Source organism: Paraphaeosphaeria sporulosa (assembly GCF_001642045.1).
Source record: "Paraphaeosphaeria sporulosa strain AP3s5-JAC2a unplaced genomic scaffold CC84scaffold_1, whole genome shotgun sequence".
In the NCBI taxonomy this organism is placed as follows: domain Eukaryota; kingdom Fungi; phylum Ascomycota; class Dothideomycetes; order Pleosporales; family Didymosphaeriaceae; genus Paraphaeosphaeria; species Paraphaeosphaeria sporulosa.
The window spans coordinates 2,544,658-2,559,983 of record NW_017253360.1 but is presented as its reverse complement, the minus strand read 5'-3'; the positions used below and the strand labels follow the sequence as shown (position 1 = coordinate 2,559,983).

Below are 15,326 nucleotides of genomic sequence, written 5' to 3'. Positions count from 1 at the left end.
TAGGACTCGACCGCATCCCTCCGTCCACCATGGCTGCGCCTGCAGTTGACGTCGGCTACATTGCCGCGTCCTACGCGGTGCCAGAAACAAACATCCAGTCACTGCTTTCCGAGCCCACCGTCGAGCTTGTCCAGTCGCTGCTCGTGCAGATCGAGGCAAAGGCACGCGAATATGACGACCTGCAGTCAGAGAAGCTCCGCGCCGACATTGAAAATGAGGCCGCCGTCCGCGCTGGAGAAGCCCGCGCACGCACGCTCCAGGCCACGGCCGACAAAGCCGTCAAAGATGCAGAGGAGCTGCGCCAGCAACTGGCGCGGAAAGGTACGCGCGACAGCCCCGCCCATTGGTGTTGCCGTGCATACTGACAGGGCTACAGAAACAGCCCATCAGCAGCTCGAGGCGCAGCTGCAGACGATCCAGGCGAATACCTCCAGCACGTCGTCCCAGGTCGATGTGCTAGAAGCCCGCGTGCGAAGCCTCGAAAGCCAGAACCGCGATACCGTTGCTCTGCACGAAGCGAAATCCGCCGCCTATGACCGCCTCGCCGAAGAGCTGTCGGCTCAGCACCAGAAGCTCGTCGCCCTCCGCAAGCAAGTGTCTGAGTTGGAAGACAAGAAGCAAGAGCTTGAGGCAGGCGCCAAGGACGTGACTTTCCGTGAAAACAACCTGCGCCAGGAAATCGACCAGCTCCGCTCCAGCAACGAGTGGTATGAGGGTGAACTCAAGACGCGCTCCGCAGACAATACTCGATTCCGCAAGGAAAAGAATGCGCAGATTGCGGAGCTGCAGCGTGTCAACGCCGATGCGACTCAGACTATAGACTCGCTCCGCAGCAAAGAAGCATCACAGACCAAGCGTATCGAAGAGCTTGAACAGCGCATCGAACAGTCACTTCTCCGCACTCAGCAGCTCCAGGAAGAGGCAGCGCAGACGCAACAATCGTTCCGCGCCGAGCTTGACAACAGCCGTCGCCTGGTTGAGCTCAGTGGAGAGAAGGAGAAAACCATCAAGAAGCGCCTCGACGAGGTCAATGCTGAGCTCCAAGATGTGAAGGATGCCGCGGCCTTCGAGGTCGGTAAGCTCCAGGCTGAATGCGATTCCGAAAAGAGCAAGGCGGTTCAATATGAAGAAAAGGTCGCCGAACTCGAGCTGCTGGTAGAGACCCAAGAAAGCCAGCTTTCTGAGCTGCGGAATCCTGTTCATGCACCGCAGACTCCCCGTCGCGGTATGAATGGTGCCTTCAGCACCCCAGCACGAGCTGGCTCCCCAATGATATCTACACCGGGAGGATCGAAGAAGAGCGGCTTGACCATGACTCAACTTTACGCCGAGAATGTCAAGCTTAAGTCCGATCTTCGCAAGGCCGAAGACGCAGCCAAAGATCTACGTGCATTGCAAAACGAGATGCTTGATGAAATTGAGAAACTCAGCCCGCAATTGGAGGAGCTAAAGAATGACAATGAGCGATTGAACGCTGAGTTTGACAACATGTCCGGGGATTTGACCGATGCCCATGCAGAAAAGGAAGCTGCCCGAAAGGAGGCTCGGAAGAAGGATGGCGAAATCCAGGGCCTCAAGCAGCGACTCGAGATTAACCGTCAGGTCATCACTGATATCACATTTCAGAACAAGCTCTTGCTTCTTGAACAACAGCGTGTAGAGGTCGGCTTGGAAGCCCTTTCTCCGGACGAGCTGCGGTTCCTCGAGGAGACCAAGGACAACACAATTCCCGATCATTACCTAGATCAGAATGACACGCCCACGAGTCGTTCCCTGACCCAGAACCTTGTCCTCTACAAGAACGTGGCCGAACTAGTCCAGCGTAACCGGGACCTGCTGGAGCAAGTGGCCAATTTTACTCAAGTGTATGAAGGGAGGCAAGCGCAAGAAAAACTGGAAGAGCAGGAACGTATTAAGCGAGAACTTGAAGAGTGTCGAGAAATGGCTGAGCAGTACAAAGATAGGATCAACTCGCTCAAAGGTACCGAGTCTCTATTGACGAAAGAGCGCGACATGTGGCGTCGTGCCGCGACACAAAACCAAGGCCACCGACATGCAGGTTCTGACTCAGCATCCATGTTTGACGGAACACCACCACCAGGGAGCAATATCTCTCATATGGAGTCTGCCGAAATGGTCCAGAATAGCAGTGTTATCAAAGAGCTTCAAAACTCGTTAAACATGATAAGGGAGGAATCTAACACTGATCGTGCCGCGCTCAAGAAGGAGAAGGACGACCTGACCAATGCAATTCGCAAGTTACAATACGAGAATGTGCGCTTGGAAAGCAAGCAAACGGTTGCCCAACAGTGGCACGATCAACAACAGCATCGTATCGATGCTTTGGAGTCGCAAAAGGAATTGTTGCAGAAACGCCTGGATGCCGCACAAGATCAGCTTGCGAATAGTGATCTCAAGTTTCAACAGGTCATGGAAGAGAACATCGAATGCAGGGGTCAACTCGAAAGTCTGGAGCGCGCCAACACTAACTTGAAGGCTTCGCAGTCCCTATGGGAGACAACCAGGAACCGTCTGGAGGGCGAAATCAGGACACTCAACGAAGCTAAGACTCTCCTGAGCAAATCATTGGAAGAGAAGCGGAACGATTATAATGAGCAGAGTTTGATGCAAGCTGAGAACCGTCGGTTGCTTGAGTCGCGAGCCAGCTCACTGGAGGTTGAACTATCTAACGCACATCGCAAGCTTCAGGATGAAATGGATGAACACAAACGAATCACGATGCGACTCGAATTGGACCAAACGGACAAACAGAGGAAGATTGATGATTTGCTCAAAGTAGCCAACGAAGTTCGCCAGGAGCTTTCGTCCGTTCGAACTGCTCGCGATCAACTGCAAGTGCGTGTGAACGAATTGCAGACCGACTTGCGACTTGCCGAGGAACGTGCTCAACAGACATCGCACGTTAACAGTACTGTTGAGGTTGGAGAGGGAGAGAACGGCATCAGCCACGAGGAACAGCTCCAAGTCCAACTCGCCGATCTCCAACGCGACTACGACCGCGCGAAAGAGAAGTTGGAGACTGCCGAAACGCATATCGAGACCTACAAGAACATCGCTCAAGAGAAGGAGGAGCAGTTGGAAAACTTCGTGGAAGCTCATGACCAGATGGAACAGGACCTTAACCGGACGCTACAAGAGAAGGAGAGTGAGATTGCGGATCTCAAGAAGCGGGTTGAAGAATTCTCGTCGGAGCTCGCCACTACCAGCGCAGAGCTTTCTACCCTCCGAAGCACCCAAGAGCACGAAAGACTGGGGCTCACCCAACAGAAGGAAGCACTCGAGGCCGATATTGCTCGTATCCAGAGTGATGTGAACGAGTACGAGGCTGCTATGGAGACCCAGAAACAGCTCGTTGTCTCGCAAGCAGAAATCGCGAAGCGAGCACAAGCCGATTACGAGAACGAGCTTTCGAAGCACGGCGAGACGATGAAGACTCTGCGAGCGATCCGTGACCAATACAACACACTCAGCACCGAGGTCACGCAGTACAAGACAGAAGCAGAGGCTGCCCGGGTTTCGTTGTCGCAGAACGAAGAACATTGGACGGCAGTCAAGGAGCGCCAGGACCGTGAACTTCGCGAGATTCGAGAAGAAAAAGACGGGTTGAATGGACAGAACAAGACACTTTACGAGCAGATCGATACTCTCAACAAAACGATCAAAACCCTCCAGAATAACCGCCTTTCTATCGGTGGAGGACAAGCGGACACCATCAATCTCGATTCCAGTCTCAGTGGTCTACAAGAACTCAATCGATCACTCCGCAATGACAAGGATATCTTGCAGCTCAAGGTTAACGGTATGGAACTCGAAGTACAGCGTGTCCGCCAAGAACTCGCTACAAAGCATGAGCAGCTCGAGCGAGCGAACGAGAAGTTGCTCCAGGCTCAGTCTCAGTCTCAGAATCGGCCAAGCGATGCAAAGTTCAAGGCACTGGAAGAGAGTGTAGGGCAACTCAATCTCTACCGCGAGAGCAACACCACCCTTCGCAACGACATTCAGCGCTTGGAAGTTGAACGTACCCAGAAGGACAAGGAGCTCGAAGACCTTCGTGCACAGCTTCAACCTTTGCAGTCCCGCGTCTTGGAACTTGAGGGTGAACTGGAGCTTACGAGCGGTCAGCTGAAGACAGTTGAAGAAGACCGCGAGCGCTGGCAGAAGCGTCACCAGGACGTGCTCCAGCGATATGACCGCATCGACCCCAAAGAGTTGGAAGACTTGAAGCAACAGATCGAGACCTTGAAGATTGAGCGCGACCAAGCCTCTCAACAGGTCGGTGAGGGGCTCGAAGAACGCCTTAAAACTGCCGAGGAGGAGGCTGCGAAGTACAAAGCAGAGGCAGAGGCGTTCGACAAACGGAGAGCGAAAGTTGTTCAGGATGCGAGGGAGAGTTTGGCAAAGCTCAGAGCCGAAATTAAAGAGGCCAAGGAACAGTTTGCAAATTCACAATCAGAACTTGCAGCGGTACGAGAGGAACTGCTGTCAACACGCCAAGAACGTGACGAGCTACAGGCAAAGATCACTGCCAGCGTCGATGTTGTGATGGAAGAAGAAGGTCAGATCGCTGAAAGCAACACTGGCTTGTCCGTTGAGGACAAGGAGCAGTTGGAAGCTCGGGTCAGGGAGGCCGAAGATCGCGAACGGCAGCAGTCAAACGAGGCAGCCAATCTTGGCATTCAGCTTGAAGAGACGCGAACACGGGAGCGCACGCTCGAAGGCCAAATTGTGAGTTTCTCGTTCGCAACTACTGCGTCGACATCGCTAATCCATCACCAGGCGGAGTTGCAACAGCGCGTTGATGACCTTGCCAAAGAAGCTCAAGATGTACGCGACGAAAAAGCGCGCGCCGATGCGCAAGTCGCACAGTTGCGATCCCAGCAAGCTCCTGCAGAGCATGCACAAGCTGTAGAAACAACATCGTCTTCTGAGCTTGAGAAGTTGAAGGAAGAGCTTGCTGCACGGGAGAAGGAAGTGGAGGATCTCCGCACCCAAGCAGAGATAGCAGAATCGCACGTTGACAATGCTGAGGAAGCTGGCGCAAAACTAGATGTAGAGCAGCCTACGGAGCAACTTGCTACCGAGAAGGCTGCTCTGGAAGAGCGAAAGTCTGCCTTGGAAGAGCGCGAGGCTGCACTAGCAAAGGCCGAAGCTGAACTGCAGCAACGCAAAGCTGAGATTGAAGCCACTCAATTGGCTGATCCTTCCCAAGAAGAAGATAAGGCGGCAACGAAGGCAAAGATGGACAAGTTGAAACAAAAGGCGAACGACATGGTCAGGGCTGCCAGGGAGGAGGAGAAGAAGGCTCTGGAAGAGAAGAACGTCCTCCAGGAGGAGGTGAATCGACTTCGGAAAGAGGTCGAGCAATTGCAGGCAGAGGTCGAGCAACTGAAACAAGAAGCACCAGCCTCCGCGCTGCCCGGATATGACGCCCCTGATCTCGAGGTCAAGAACTTCATTCACCAAAACAAAGTGGTACAGGAGATTATACAAAGAAACGTCAGGACCAAAGTGGAGCAGAAGATAGAGGAAGTCACTGCCAGCATCCGTGCCGAGGAGCAGCAGACGATGGCACAGAAAATTGAAGAGGCGAAAGCAGCCGAAAAGAGCCTGAGCGACTCGAGGAACACCGTCAAATTGAGCATGTCCAAGAACAGGCTTGACAACATGACTGCCAAATGGAACGTGGTTGTGGCAGCCGCGAAAGAAACGCCTGAGAAGCCCATCAAGGAGGTCTTTGATGTAGCGAGCGTGGCCACCAAACCCCCAACTGAAGTAACAAAGACCGAGCCTACCACAACATCGACAACTGTAGGGAATGTACAACCCCAGGCATCCGCTGCGACTGCACAGCCCGCATCAACCCAGCATACAACTGGTACAATAACCGCACCCGGTTCCGCAACATCAGGACCACAACAACTGCAGGGTCCTCCAGGTGCGGGTTCTCAAGGCAATGGCTCGAACACAAGCGCCTTGGGGCAGTTGGGCAACAACCAGCCTGGTTTCGGCCAACCATTCTCTCAATCTCTCAACCAAGGTATGAACCAGGGACTGAATCAGAGTCAGTTTGGCTTCGGCTCGCAACAGCAGAGCGGATTTGGTGCACCAAATCCGTTCCTGAGCCAGCATAACAGCCGGCCCAACTCGCCGTTCGGGCAGTTGCAACCGCAGATGCAGCCGCAAATGCAGCAGCCGATGCAACAGCAACAGACTATGCAGCCGTACCAGGCTCCCCGGGGTGGCCAGAACTCTCGCGGTCAATCAAACATTCCGCGTCCTGGGTCCGGCATTCCTGTTCCAGGCGGTGGTCGGGGTCGGGGTGGCCCACAGATGCCCATGGTTATACCAAATGCCGGTGCGCAGGCCAACCAACAACAGTCTGGACGTGGTGGCAGCGCCGGTCGAGGACAGGGAGGCCGAGGACGCGGTCAGCAACCCGGCAGTCCTATGAATCCGGGTGCAAATCTGTTTGTACCTGGGGGTCCTGGCAACAAAGGACAGAAGCGCGGCCCTGAGGACGATGGTACCCAGCAGCAACAGCAGCAGCACGGGAAGAAGCGCCATCGGGGTGGACGTGGCGGGGGTGGAGCGGGAGGCGACGGAGCAGCCGCAGAGTAATGGAGGTACTTGTTGCGAGATGATATGATTTCATATGTTCGATATGGAGAGGGATTTTTTCTTTCCAGTCAGTCGATTCTTTGGTTTGCTGCACGTTATCATATGGGTATATTGATGGTACGGGGTGTGCAAAAAGAGGGCTCGGATGAGCGTGTATATGTATCATAGCAAGACTAATCGAGGACTTCGGGCTCGTAATTGTTGCAACTGTAGCGAGGGTTGGTGAGTAATGTGTGATGTGTTGGGTTGATTGTGGATTTGTATGCGAATGACATGGGCTGGGAAGCACTGGTGTATGCCTTACTTTTGAATGGCAGTATGTACTGGGTTGTTATGTGCAAAACACTATTTTTTGGTTCGTGCCAACAACCTATGACACTATGACATTATAGACAGCAATGGCTGGAGACATTGTCTGAAAACCAAGTTGAAGGCACACATGGCTGGCGTGAGACGTCAGTCACGTTGTAAAGAAACACGTTACAAAACAAGCTTCTGCGCACCCATAGAGTTTAGATGATTTCTGGAGAAAGGGCTTGGAGGATCGGAGGCAAATGCGCTGGCGATGCGATGCGATTGGCTGGAGGGGCCAGAAGCGCATGATGCTTGGAAACTATCAGATGCACCCTAGTGGCTCCCTGACGCTTTCAGTCAAGGGCAAAAGAAAGAACCCCGAGTACAGAGAGTGTCCGCCAACACAGAGGGCAGCCAGAAGCGCAGGAAATCCACCGAAGAATGCGCAACCTTGGTCATGAGCATGCGAGGATGAGTTTGGACATGGCCAGCTGCGCAAGGGCGCAAGACGGCGAACTGCGAACAAGGTTGTGGAGATGAGGCTACGGAAGCGAAAGGGACAGGGGCACTAGCTGCGGCTGACAACATTCGAACCTGGGGACTAAGGGATCGGGCTGGATGGATACTAAGTAAAGATCGCCTGCCCAGCTCAGCCCTCTCCTGCTTGTGTTCCTGCCACGCCTCCAACTTTCCACGCTCTTTAACATCCGGCACAGCGCGCAGCGTGCGGTACCTGCAGCGTCGCCTCTGGCTCATTTGTCTTTGTCGCATCTAGCCCGCATCTCTTACGACATCGCACCCCTATACACCATCATGTCGAACCCCAATGCGACGTTCAGAGGGGTGCCCTTGAAGCACCTCTCGCTGGTCACAGTACGCCCGCTCCAAACCCATCGCAAGCCCGCCCGCTAATGGTTGCACGCAGCTGGTCTTCCAAAACTCAATGCTGATTCTGGTACGTTCGCATGCCCCGCGCAGGGGTGAAGGCAAGGCGTCCTCGAGACCGCTGCTGACCATCTCCAGATCATGCACTATTCGCGCATCATGCCCGCGGTTGACGGCGTCCGCTACCATACCTCGACCTCGGTGTTCCTCAACGAAGTCATCAAGCTTAGCATCAGCGCGACTGTTGCCCTGTACGATATTGCGAAGAACCTGCCCCCGGGCACGCCTGCGACCACTCTTTTCAGCACCCTTTTTTCGAACGTATTCGCTGGCGATAGCTGGAAGCTCGCCATTCCCGCCGCAATGTACACCCTCCAGAACTCGCTACAGTACGTCGCTGTGAGCAACCTGGACGCTGCCACTTTCCAGGTCACATACCAGCTGAAGATCCTTACGACGGCTATCTTCAGCGTCATAATGCTTGGACGAGTACTTTCGGTCAAGAAATGGGCGGCCTTGGGCTTGCTCATGGCCGGTGTGGCTATAGTACAGCTGCCCCAATATACCCCGGAACCAGCTGTCCAGGAGAGCAAAGCAGCCGAGGCCAAACGCTGGCTCCACGCCATTGCCGGGCGCTCCGCAACCTACCAGGGCATTGGCGAGGACGAGGGACCGATTATGAACAAGTCCGTCGGCCTGATGGCTGTTTTGATTGCCTGCGCTCTTTCTGGGCTCGCCGGTGTAACCTTCGAAAAGATCCTCAAGCAGTCCTCATCAACAAAGCAGGCATCACTCTGGATCCGTAACTGCCAGCTCTCGTTCTGGTCTCTGTTCCCTGCCTTCTTCATTGGCATCGTCTGGGTTGATGGTCAGAATATCGCGACGGACGGCTTCTTCGCGGGTTACAACTGGATTGTGTGGACTGCAATTGGCTTCCAGGCCGCAGGTGGCATAATTGTCGCCCTTGTCATCAATTACGCGGATAATATTGCCAAGAATTTTGCCACAAGTCTGTCGATCATCGTCAGTTGTGTAGCGAGTGCGTACTTCTTTGATTTTGAGATCACCTTAGCGGTAAGTTTCTGCCGTTCTTGCTCAAATCTACGTTTGCTAACTCAAAGTAGTTCGCTGTGGGAACTGGTGTTGTTCTGGCAGCAACCTATTTGTACACGCAGCCAGACGCGCCGAAGCAAACTACAATCGCGCCTCTCGAGGGAACCACGACCGGCGACTCCGAGCAAGCCGTTCCGTTGATGACAAGAGGCCGACCCAGCTCTGATAGAGAGTCCTCGGACCACATGCGGCCAGCTGAGAAGCCTGAGTGAAACGCACATGGGCTCAAGCCTGTTTTTCCACATCCCTAAATTCAAGCGGCACATTTTGTAAGCGTCATCGTTTGGTGTTCTTGCCAGTTCTTATAGACCGATTGCGATAGACGCGCGGCTCTTACTGCGTGGATGGAAAGACGAAAGTTCATTGTTGAAAGACCATCATTCATGAGTATGTATTAGTGTGCAGTCTTCGCCAAAACGTGTAATGAAGTCGCCATTTACGAACACGAACTGCGGGGTTTTTGGATAGCCTTCAGGAGCATGAAAAGACGAAGGAGGGCGGGAGTTTTTTATTTGCTAGGATGTTGGTCTCCGGTGTTGAACACTGTACCATTGCTCTACGAACTCGGATTGGTGGTCGCGTATGCCTAGATCTTCTCCAAGGTCGATGAGAACTTTGCCATCCGCTGGAAAGAGCAACGGAGGCTTAATGCTGCGTCCACGATGATCCCAGTTTGCCGAGCCACTGCGAAGGGCGAAAGCCACCATGATCAGGAAAAGAACCATTCAGATATATGACAGCTATCATAATCACAGCCATGTGAAAGTGCTGATGTTTGCAAACAGCTGCTGTGGTGTTGCTGTTGGCACATGTGGCGGAACCAGATCGCGACTTCCTCCTGAACCTCACCTGGCCTGACTCCACCTGCCTCTGTTCAATGACACTCCACAGTCTCCCATTTCCATTCCTCTGCAATCTATTCTTGATGCTCGTTTCACCTTGTTTCAGCTGAATCCCCTCCCCATGTTGCGACTATGAGCGTCCCCTTCCGCGATCATCTTGGGGGGCGAGGGACTGAGTCTGACGCGCGCCAGTATCCCATTCTGCAGCCACAATCCAAACAGCCGGCTCCTTTGCATGCAGACCCTCCTCGCGACCGGTATCGCGCTCGCCCCAGTGTTCATCACGATGGGGTGGAGGATGACGATGCCTTCAGACTAGAGCAGTCACTCAAATCTATTGGTGAGTGTTCTGAGCAGGAAGGTGCATCCTAGATGGCCCACTGATACCATGCAGATGAAAGAATGCTGCCCCACCCACATGTAGATCGCCAGAGTAAAGCGGCCAGAGGCCAAGCACGACTCTCGTTTTTACCACAATCCGGCATATTATGCGCTACTGCTGTATCTTCGTCGCAAAACCCGGATTTGTATCATCCCAAGACTGAACCCAGAGATGATGTTTGTGGTATGAGTTCCGATGGATCCGATCTCGCGTGATTGTTGACCGTAAGGTAGACCAAGATGGCTGTTCCATGCCACCACCGCGACGTGGTCTCAGTATGTATCTCTATACATCTTTCAACGGCAACCTTGCTTACGCTACGTAGGCCAATTTGATTACAAGCCAGCGCAGCCCCCTCCAGAGTCGAGCTCGGATGTCCCGTTGGGTGTTTCATCCAGCCCATCGTTCATGGCTGCCAAAAGACACGCCGGGGCCACCCAGAAGTTCGCCCAACCAACGCTACAGCCGCGTCACTACAAGCAGGAGGACATGTTCGGCACTCCGTACCTACAAGCAGAATTTCCACATCCTCAGCACCATGCCTCTGTAGCAGCGGAAGCTTCACGTCCGAGTGCTTGCTCTAGTGCACCGATCACGCAAGGCATACAGCAGGTGCCTGTATCAGAGCTCCCGGATAGGCTCCGCACAATTTTCCCGTATCCGATCTTCAACGCTGTTCAGTCCAAGTGTTTCGATGCCGTTTATAGGACCGATGAAAACTTTGTGCTGTCGTCACCGACCGGAAGTGGGAAAACTGCTGTGTTGGAGCTCGCCATATGTCGAGCCATCTCCAAGAACTCCACTGGCCAGTACAAGATTGTCTACCAAGCCCCAACCAAGGCGCTATGCTCTGAACGTCAGCGGGATTGGCAATGGAAGTTCGGTCCACTTGAGCTCGATTGCGTTGAGCTTACGGGCGACTCCGAGTCAGCTGACTTGCGAAACATCCAGAGCGCCAATATCATCATCACTACTCCAGAAAAGTGGGACAGTATTACGCGGAAATGGAAAGACCACGAGAAGTTGATGCGACTCGTCAATCTGTTTCTTATTGACGAAGTCCATTTATTGAAGGAAAATCGTGGTGCTACCCTAGAAGTTGTCGTGTCACGGATGAAGTCTACCGGCACCGATGTTCGATTTGTTGCTCTGTCTGCAACAGTGCCAAATTTCCTGGATGTAGCAACCTGGCTTGGCAAGAGCGCGGCCGAGCCTTACGAACCGGCCACCAATGAGAAGTTTGGCGAAGAGTTCCGTCCAGTCAAGTTACGAAAGCATGTATGCGGCTATCAGTCGAGTGCCAACGACTTCGCGTTCGAGAAAATCCTTGATACAAAGCTACTGGATGTTGTTAAAAACTTTTCGGGAGGGAAGCCCATCATGGTCTTCTGTTTCACTCGCAAATCTGCCATAGCCACGGCGAAAGTACTTGCAAACTGGTGGATCACCCGGCATGCAAAGGACCGGGCCTGGAAGCCACCCACCAAACCCTTGTCCTTTCGAGACCGCGACCTTCGTGAATGTGCTGCTTCCGGTGTGGCGTTCCATCATGCTGGCATCGACTCTAAGGACAGAATCAAAGTCGAGAAAGCATACCTGGAAGGGGAGCTTAGTGTGATATGCTGCACTTCTACCCTAGCGGTAGGTGTGAACCTGCCTTGTCACCTCGTTATCATCAAAAATACTGTCAGCTTCACGCAGAACGGGATCCAGGAATATTCGGACCTCGAGATTTTGCAGATGCTTGGGCGTGCTGGGCGACCCCAATTCGATGACACTGCAGTCGCTGTGATCATGACCCGACAAAAAAAAGTTCGCAAGTATGAGCTTATGGTGACAGGACAAGAAATCCTAGAGAGTACACTTCATTTAGGCCTTATCGACCATTTGAACGCCGAAATAGGCCTTGGTACCATACGAGATCTATATTCGGCACGAAAGTGGCTTGCAAGTACGTTTCTCTACGTTCGCATCAGAAGAAACCCAGCGCATTACAAGTTGGAAGGGTCGCGGAGCGGGCAAAGCATCGATGAGCAACTTGATGATATCTGTTTCCGGGATATTACACTGCTTCGCCAGCACAATCTGATGACAGGTGAAGACTTCTTTTGCAGTACTGACTATGGCCATGCTATGGCCCAGTACTATGTCCAATTCGACAGCATGCAGGTGTTTATGGGTCTTCCGCCGAAGGCGACAATCTCTGAGATTGTAAGTACCTTTATCCGGGCCCATGGCGAGGGTAGCATTAACACAATCAGCTTTCGGCCATTGCACAGGCATCTGAGTTCGCAAATATTCGTTTCAGGAGTGGTGAGAAATCATTGTATAAGAGCATCAACAGCTCGCCATACATTCGATTTCCCATCCCAGTGAACCTGGACCTGCCCGCGCATAAAGTGTCGTTGTTGATTCAATCCATTCTAGGTGGCGCAGACATCTCCTGGGATGGCGAAAATGTAAAGCACCGGACGCAATACAACACCGAAGCAGTAGTGATATTCAAGCAGATCAATCGTCTCATACGTTGCATCATCGCCTGTCAAATATATGCTGGCGATTCAGTGAGCATCAACAATGCTCTGATTTTGGAGCGAAGCCTGGCTGCACGGGTATGGGATGACAGTCCGATTCAAATGAAGCAGATCGACACACTGGGTATTGTTGGATGCAGAAAACTGGCCCAAGCTGGAATCAGGTCACTGGAAGAGCTCGAGTGTACCGAGGCTCACCGTATTGAGCACCTGCTTGGTCGCAATCCGCCATTCGGCCTGAAAATCCTTGAGAAAATGAAGGTCTTCCCGAAGTTGCGAGTTTCGCTGCAGCTGCAACCGCCAGCAGTAAGTATTCACACATCTCATATGCCATTGGCTAAACTTGTGAAGATTACGAAGACTCCTGAAGGCGTGAAAGTCCTCATTAAGACTGACATCGGCTTTATCAACGAGAGACCACCGGATAGATTTGCGGGCAAGGCGGTTTACGTGTGCTTATTGGCAGAGACTTCTGATGGTCGCAAAGTTCACTTCGCTCGCCTTAGGTAAGGCTAACGAACAGATCGCCAAGATATTCTCTGACCCTGTTCAGTGCAAATAAACTCGGAAACGGACAGTCGCTAACAATTCCTGCTTTACTAACGTCACCGAATTTGAGCATCAATTGCCACATCATGTGTGACGGCATCGGTACGTTTCTAGGGTGCACCTACTATCAGGAGCTCTACTGAACCTTGGTAGCTGGAACTATGCGGACTGCCTCTGTCACACCAAAGATTGCTGCGTCGATGTTCCCGCCGCCGAAGCCTGAATCAACGGCGCCACAGGAGCAAGAGCGTCCTGGCTCAAATATCTCCAGACGCCGTACTGAGACACCCTCACTCTCACAGAAACCCGCGGACGAGTTTGATGACGGCATCGACGATGACGAACTTGTCAAGGTCTCTTTGAATGATCTAGACTTCAATCATATTAGCAACTATGCGAACCCTACGGATGTAATCACGCGACCAAATACAGCAAAGAATGCGGCAAAGACCAAGGGTCGTGCACAAGAGCCATCCGAACCTCGAGAGCAAGTCGATCACGAGCCCCGACAGCTGGAGAATGGAAAATGGGCCTGCAATCATCCTTGCAAGGACAAAGATGCATGTAAGCACCTATGTTGCAAGCACGGGATGGATAAACCGCCCAAGAAAGCCGGACCGAAGCGCGTTGCTTTCCAGGAAGACCGCACCAATCATCATGAGCCGGGCTTTGTGCTGGCCAAAGAAACAGGCAAAAAGACTCAGACCAAGTTGCAACTGACGGCGTCGAAACGGAAGAGCTCTGCCATGGTCGAGGAGTTAGACATGACCCGGCAAGAGAAGAGAAAGAAAGCCGAATACGCGAGAACCGGCCCGAAGGACTTCAGAGAGCTCAACAAACTTCACAAAAGCATTCAGAAGAAGAATCTTCCGACGTCAGTCTCAGTGGCAATGCACCAGAAACCCTCATACTGCTACGGCCAAGGCGGCACACCTGATCTATCGTCCCATGGTATGCAGAGCTCGTTTGAGCGACCGGGATCGGTGCTTTCAAGCGACTACGGTGATTTGGGGCTCGACGATTTCTCGGAACAGTCCGGAGTGGACCGAATATCAAATAATACACGAGGTGGTATGTCCATGGGAATTACGGCTGACCAGACTGATGTGGATCGCGAGATGGATCCTTTCGGCGAGGAAGACTCGATGCTGGAGGACATTTTGCTGGGCATGGCTGATTTCGAGGACCTCCAAGGACCTGCCAATAAAGACGAGATCGGCGAGGAGGTATCCGATCCACATAAACACGTTGGCTACGATATGAGCTACGTGGAGCACCGATTTTCCCCACCTGCCGACTCTGTTTCTAACTCAAAGGTCAATGTCGAACAGAATGTGTCTGACTTGTCTCCCATCAAGGATTCCATTGTGCCACGGGAGAAGGGTCAATCTCTCTTCCTAAATGACTCCATTGTGCCACGGGAGAAGGGTCAATCTCTCTTCCTAAATGACTCCAGCAGCTCTCAAACGCGGAACTTTGAAACGACTTATCCGATTGTGGAAAGCTCCAAGGCGGAGCACTGCGAACGCGAGAGCGAAAGCTATCACGAGAACCCTACGAGAGTGAGCAAATTCTTCGAGAACAATGCGAGGTCTTCTGACGCGGAAATAAAATATCCAGAAAAGACGGAACCTGAAATTTTCACAAAGGGAGAGGAGGAAGTGACCGTCAATGACGAACCCATTCTAGAACCTTACCAAGGTCTCGAGCCGTGGTTGTTCCATGAATTCGGTGACATTGTGGAAATCGTCGACTGAGCAACGCAAACTATCGCAGATATACTCTACATTTGGTCGTCTCGACGAAAACCAACATGAGGAAATGTTTATCGTCAAGTTCAACATGCAAAGAGGGCTCGTCTGCACATATATGCTGTCTATGACATGGGAAGCTTCGAACGAGCTTGGTAATCATGGAGATTTCTCCACGGGGGAGCGATAGAGTTACATCAGGCATATAATGCACCGAATTGATACCCAAAAGCATAAATCCATGACCGATACAATCAACGACGATTTTTTTTGCACCGCTGGGAGTCGTCAAATCGAAAAACGTCGAGGTCCACAGGGCCATGGGGTTCAGTCTATC

The 15,326-nt window shown here is 52.6% G+C and overlaps 2 protein-coding genes across 2 annotated transcripts; both read left to right on the top strand.

The window, feature by feature from the left end:
* Positions 1–7,746: 7,746 nt before the first annotated feature.
* On the top strand, positions 7,747–9,143 carry CC84DRAFT_1211671 (nucleotide-sugar transporter; the record flags this gene model as incomplete). Its single annotated transcript, XM_018182393.1, has 4 exons — positions 7,747–7,806; positions 7,859–7,888; positions 7,957–8,892; positions 8,943–9,143. The coding sequence occupies 4 exons, from the start codon at positions 7,747–7,749 to the stop codon at positions 9,141–9,143; spliced, it is 1,227 nt and encodes a 408-aa protein (XP_018042424.1).
* A 762-nt stretch (positions 9,144–9,905) lies between these two features.
* CC84DRAFT_1254401 (P-loop containing nucleoside triphosphate hydrolase protein) lies at positions 9,906–14,995 on the top strand (the record flags this gene model as incomplete). Its single annotated transcript, XM_018184461.1, has 8 exons — positions 9,906–10,113; positions 10,168–10,338; positions 10,389–10,430; positions 10,481–12,366; positions 12,417–12,995; positions 13,041–13,195; positions 13,243–13,340; positions 13,392–14,995. 8 exons carry the CDS (start codon positions 9,906–9,908, stop codon positions 14,993–14,995), a joined length of 4,743 nt encoding a protein of 1,580 aa, XP_018042423.1.
* Between the last annotated feature and the right edge of the window lie 331 nt (positions 14,996–15,326).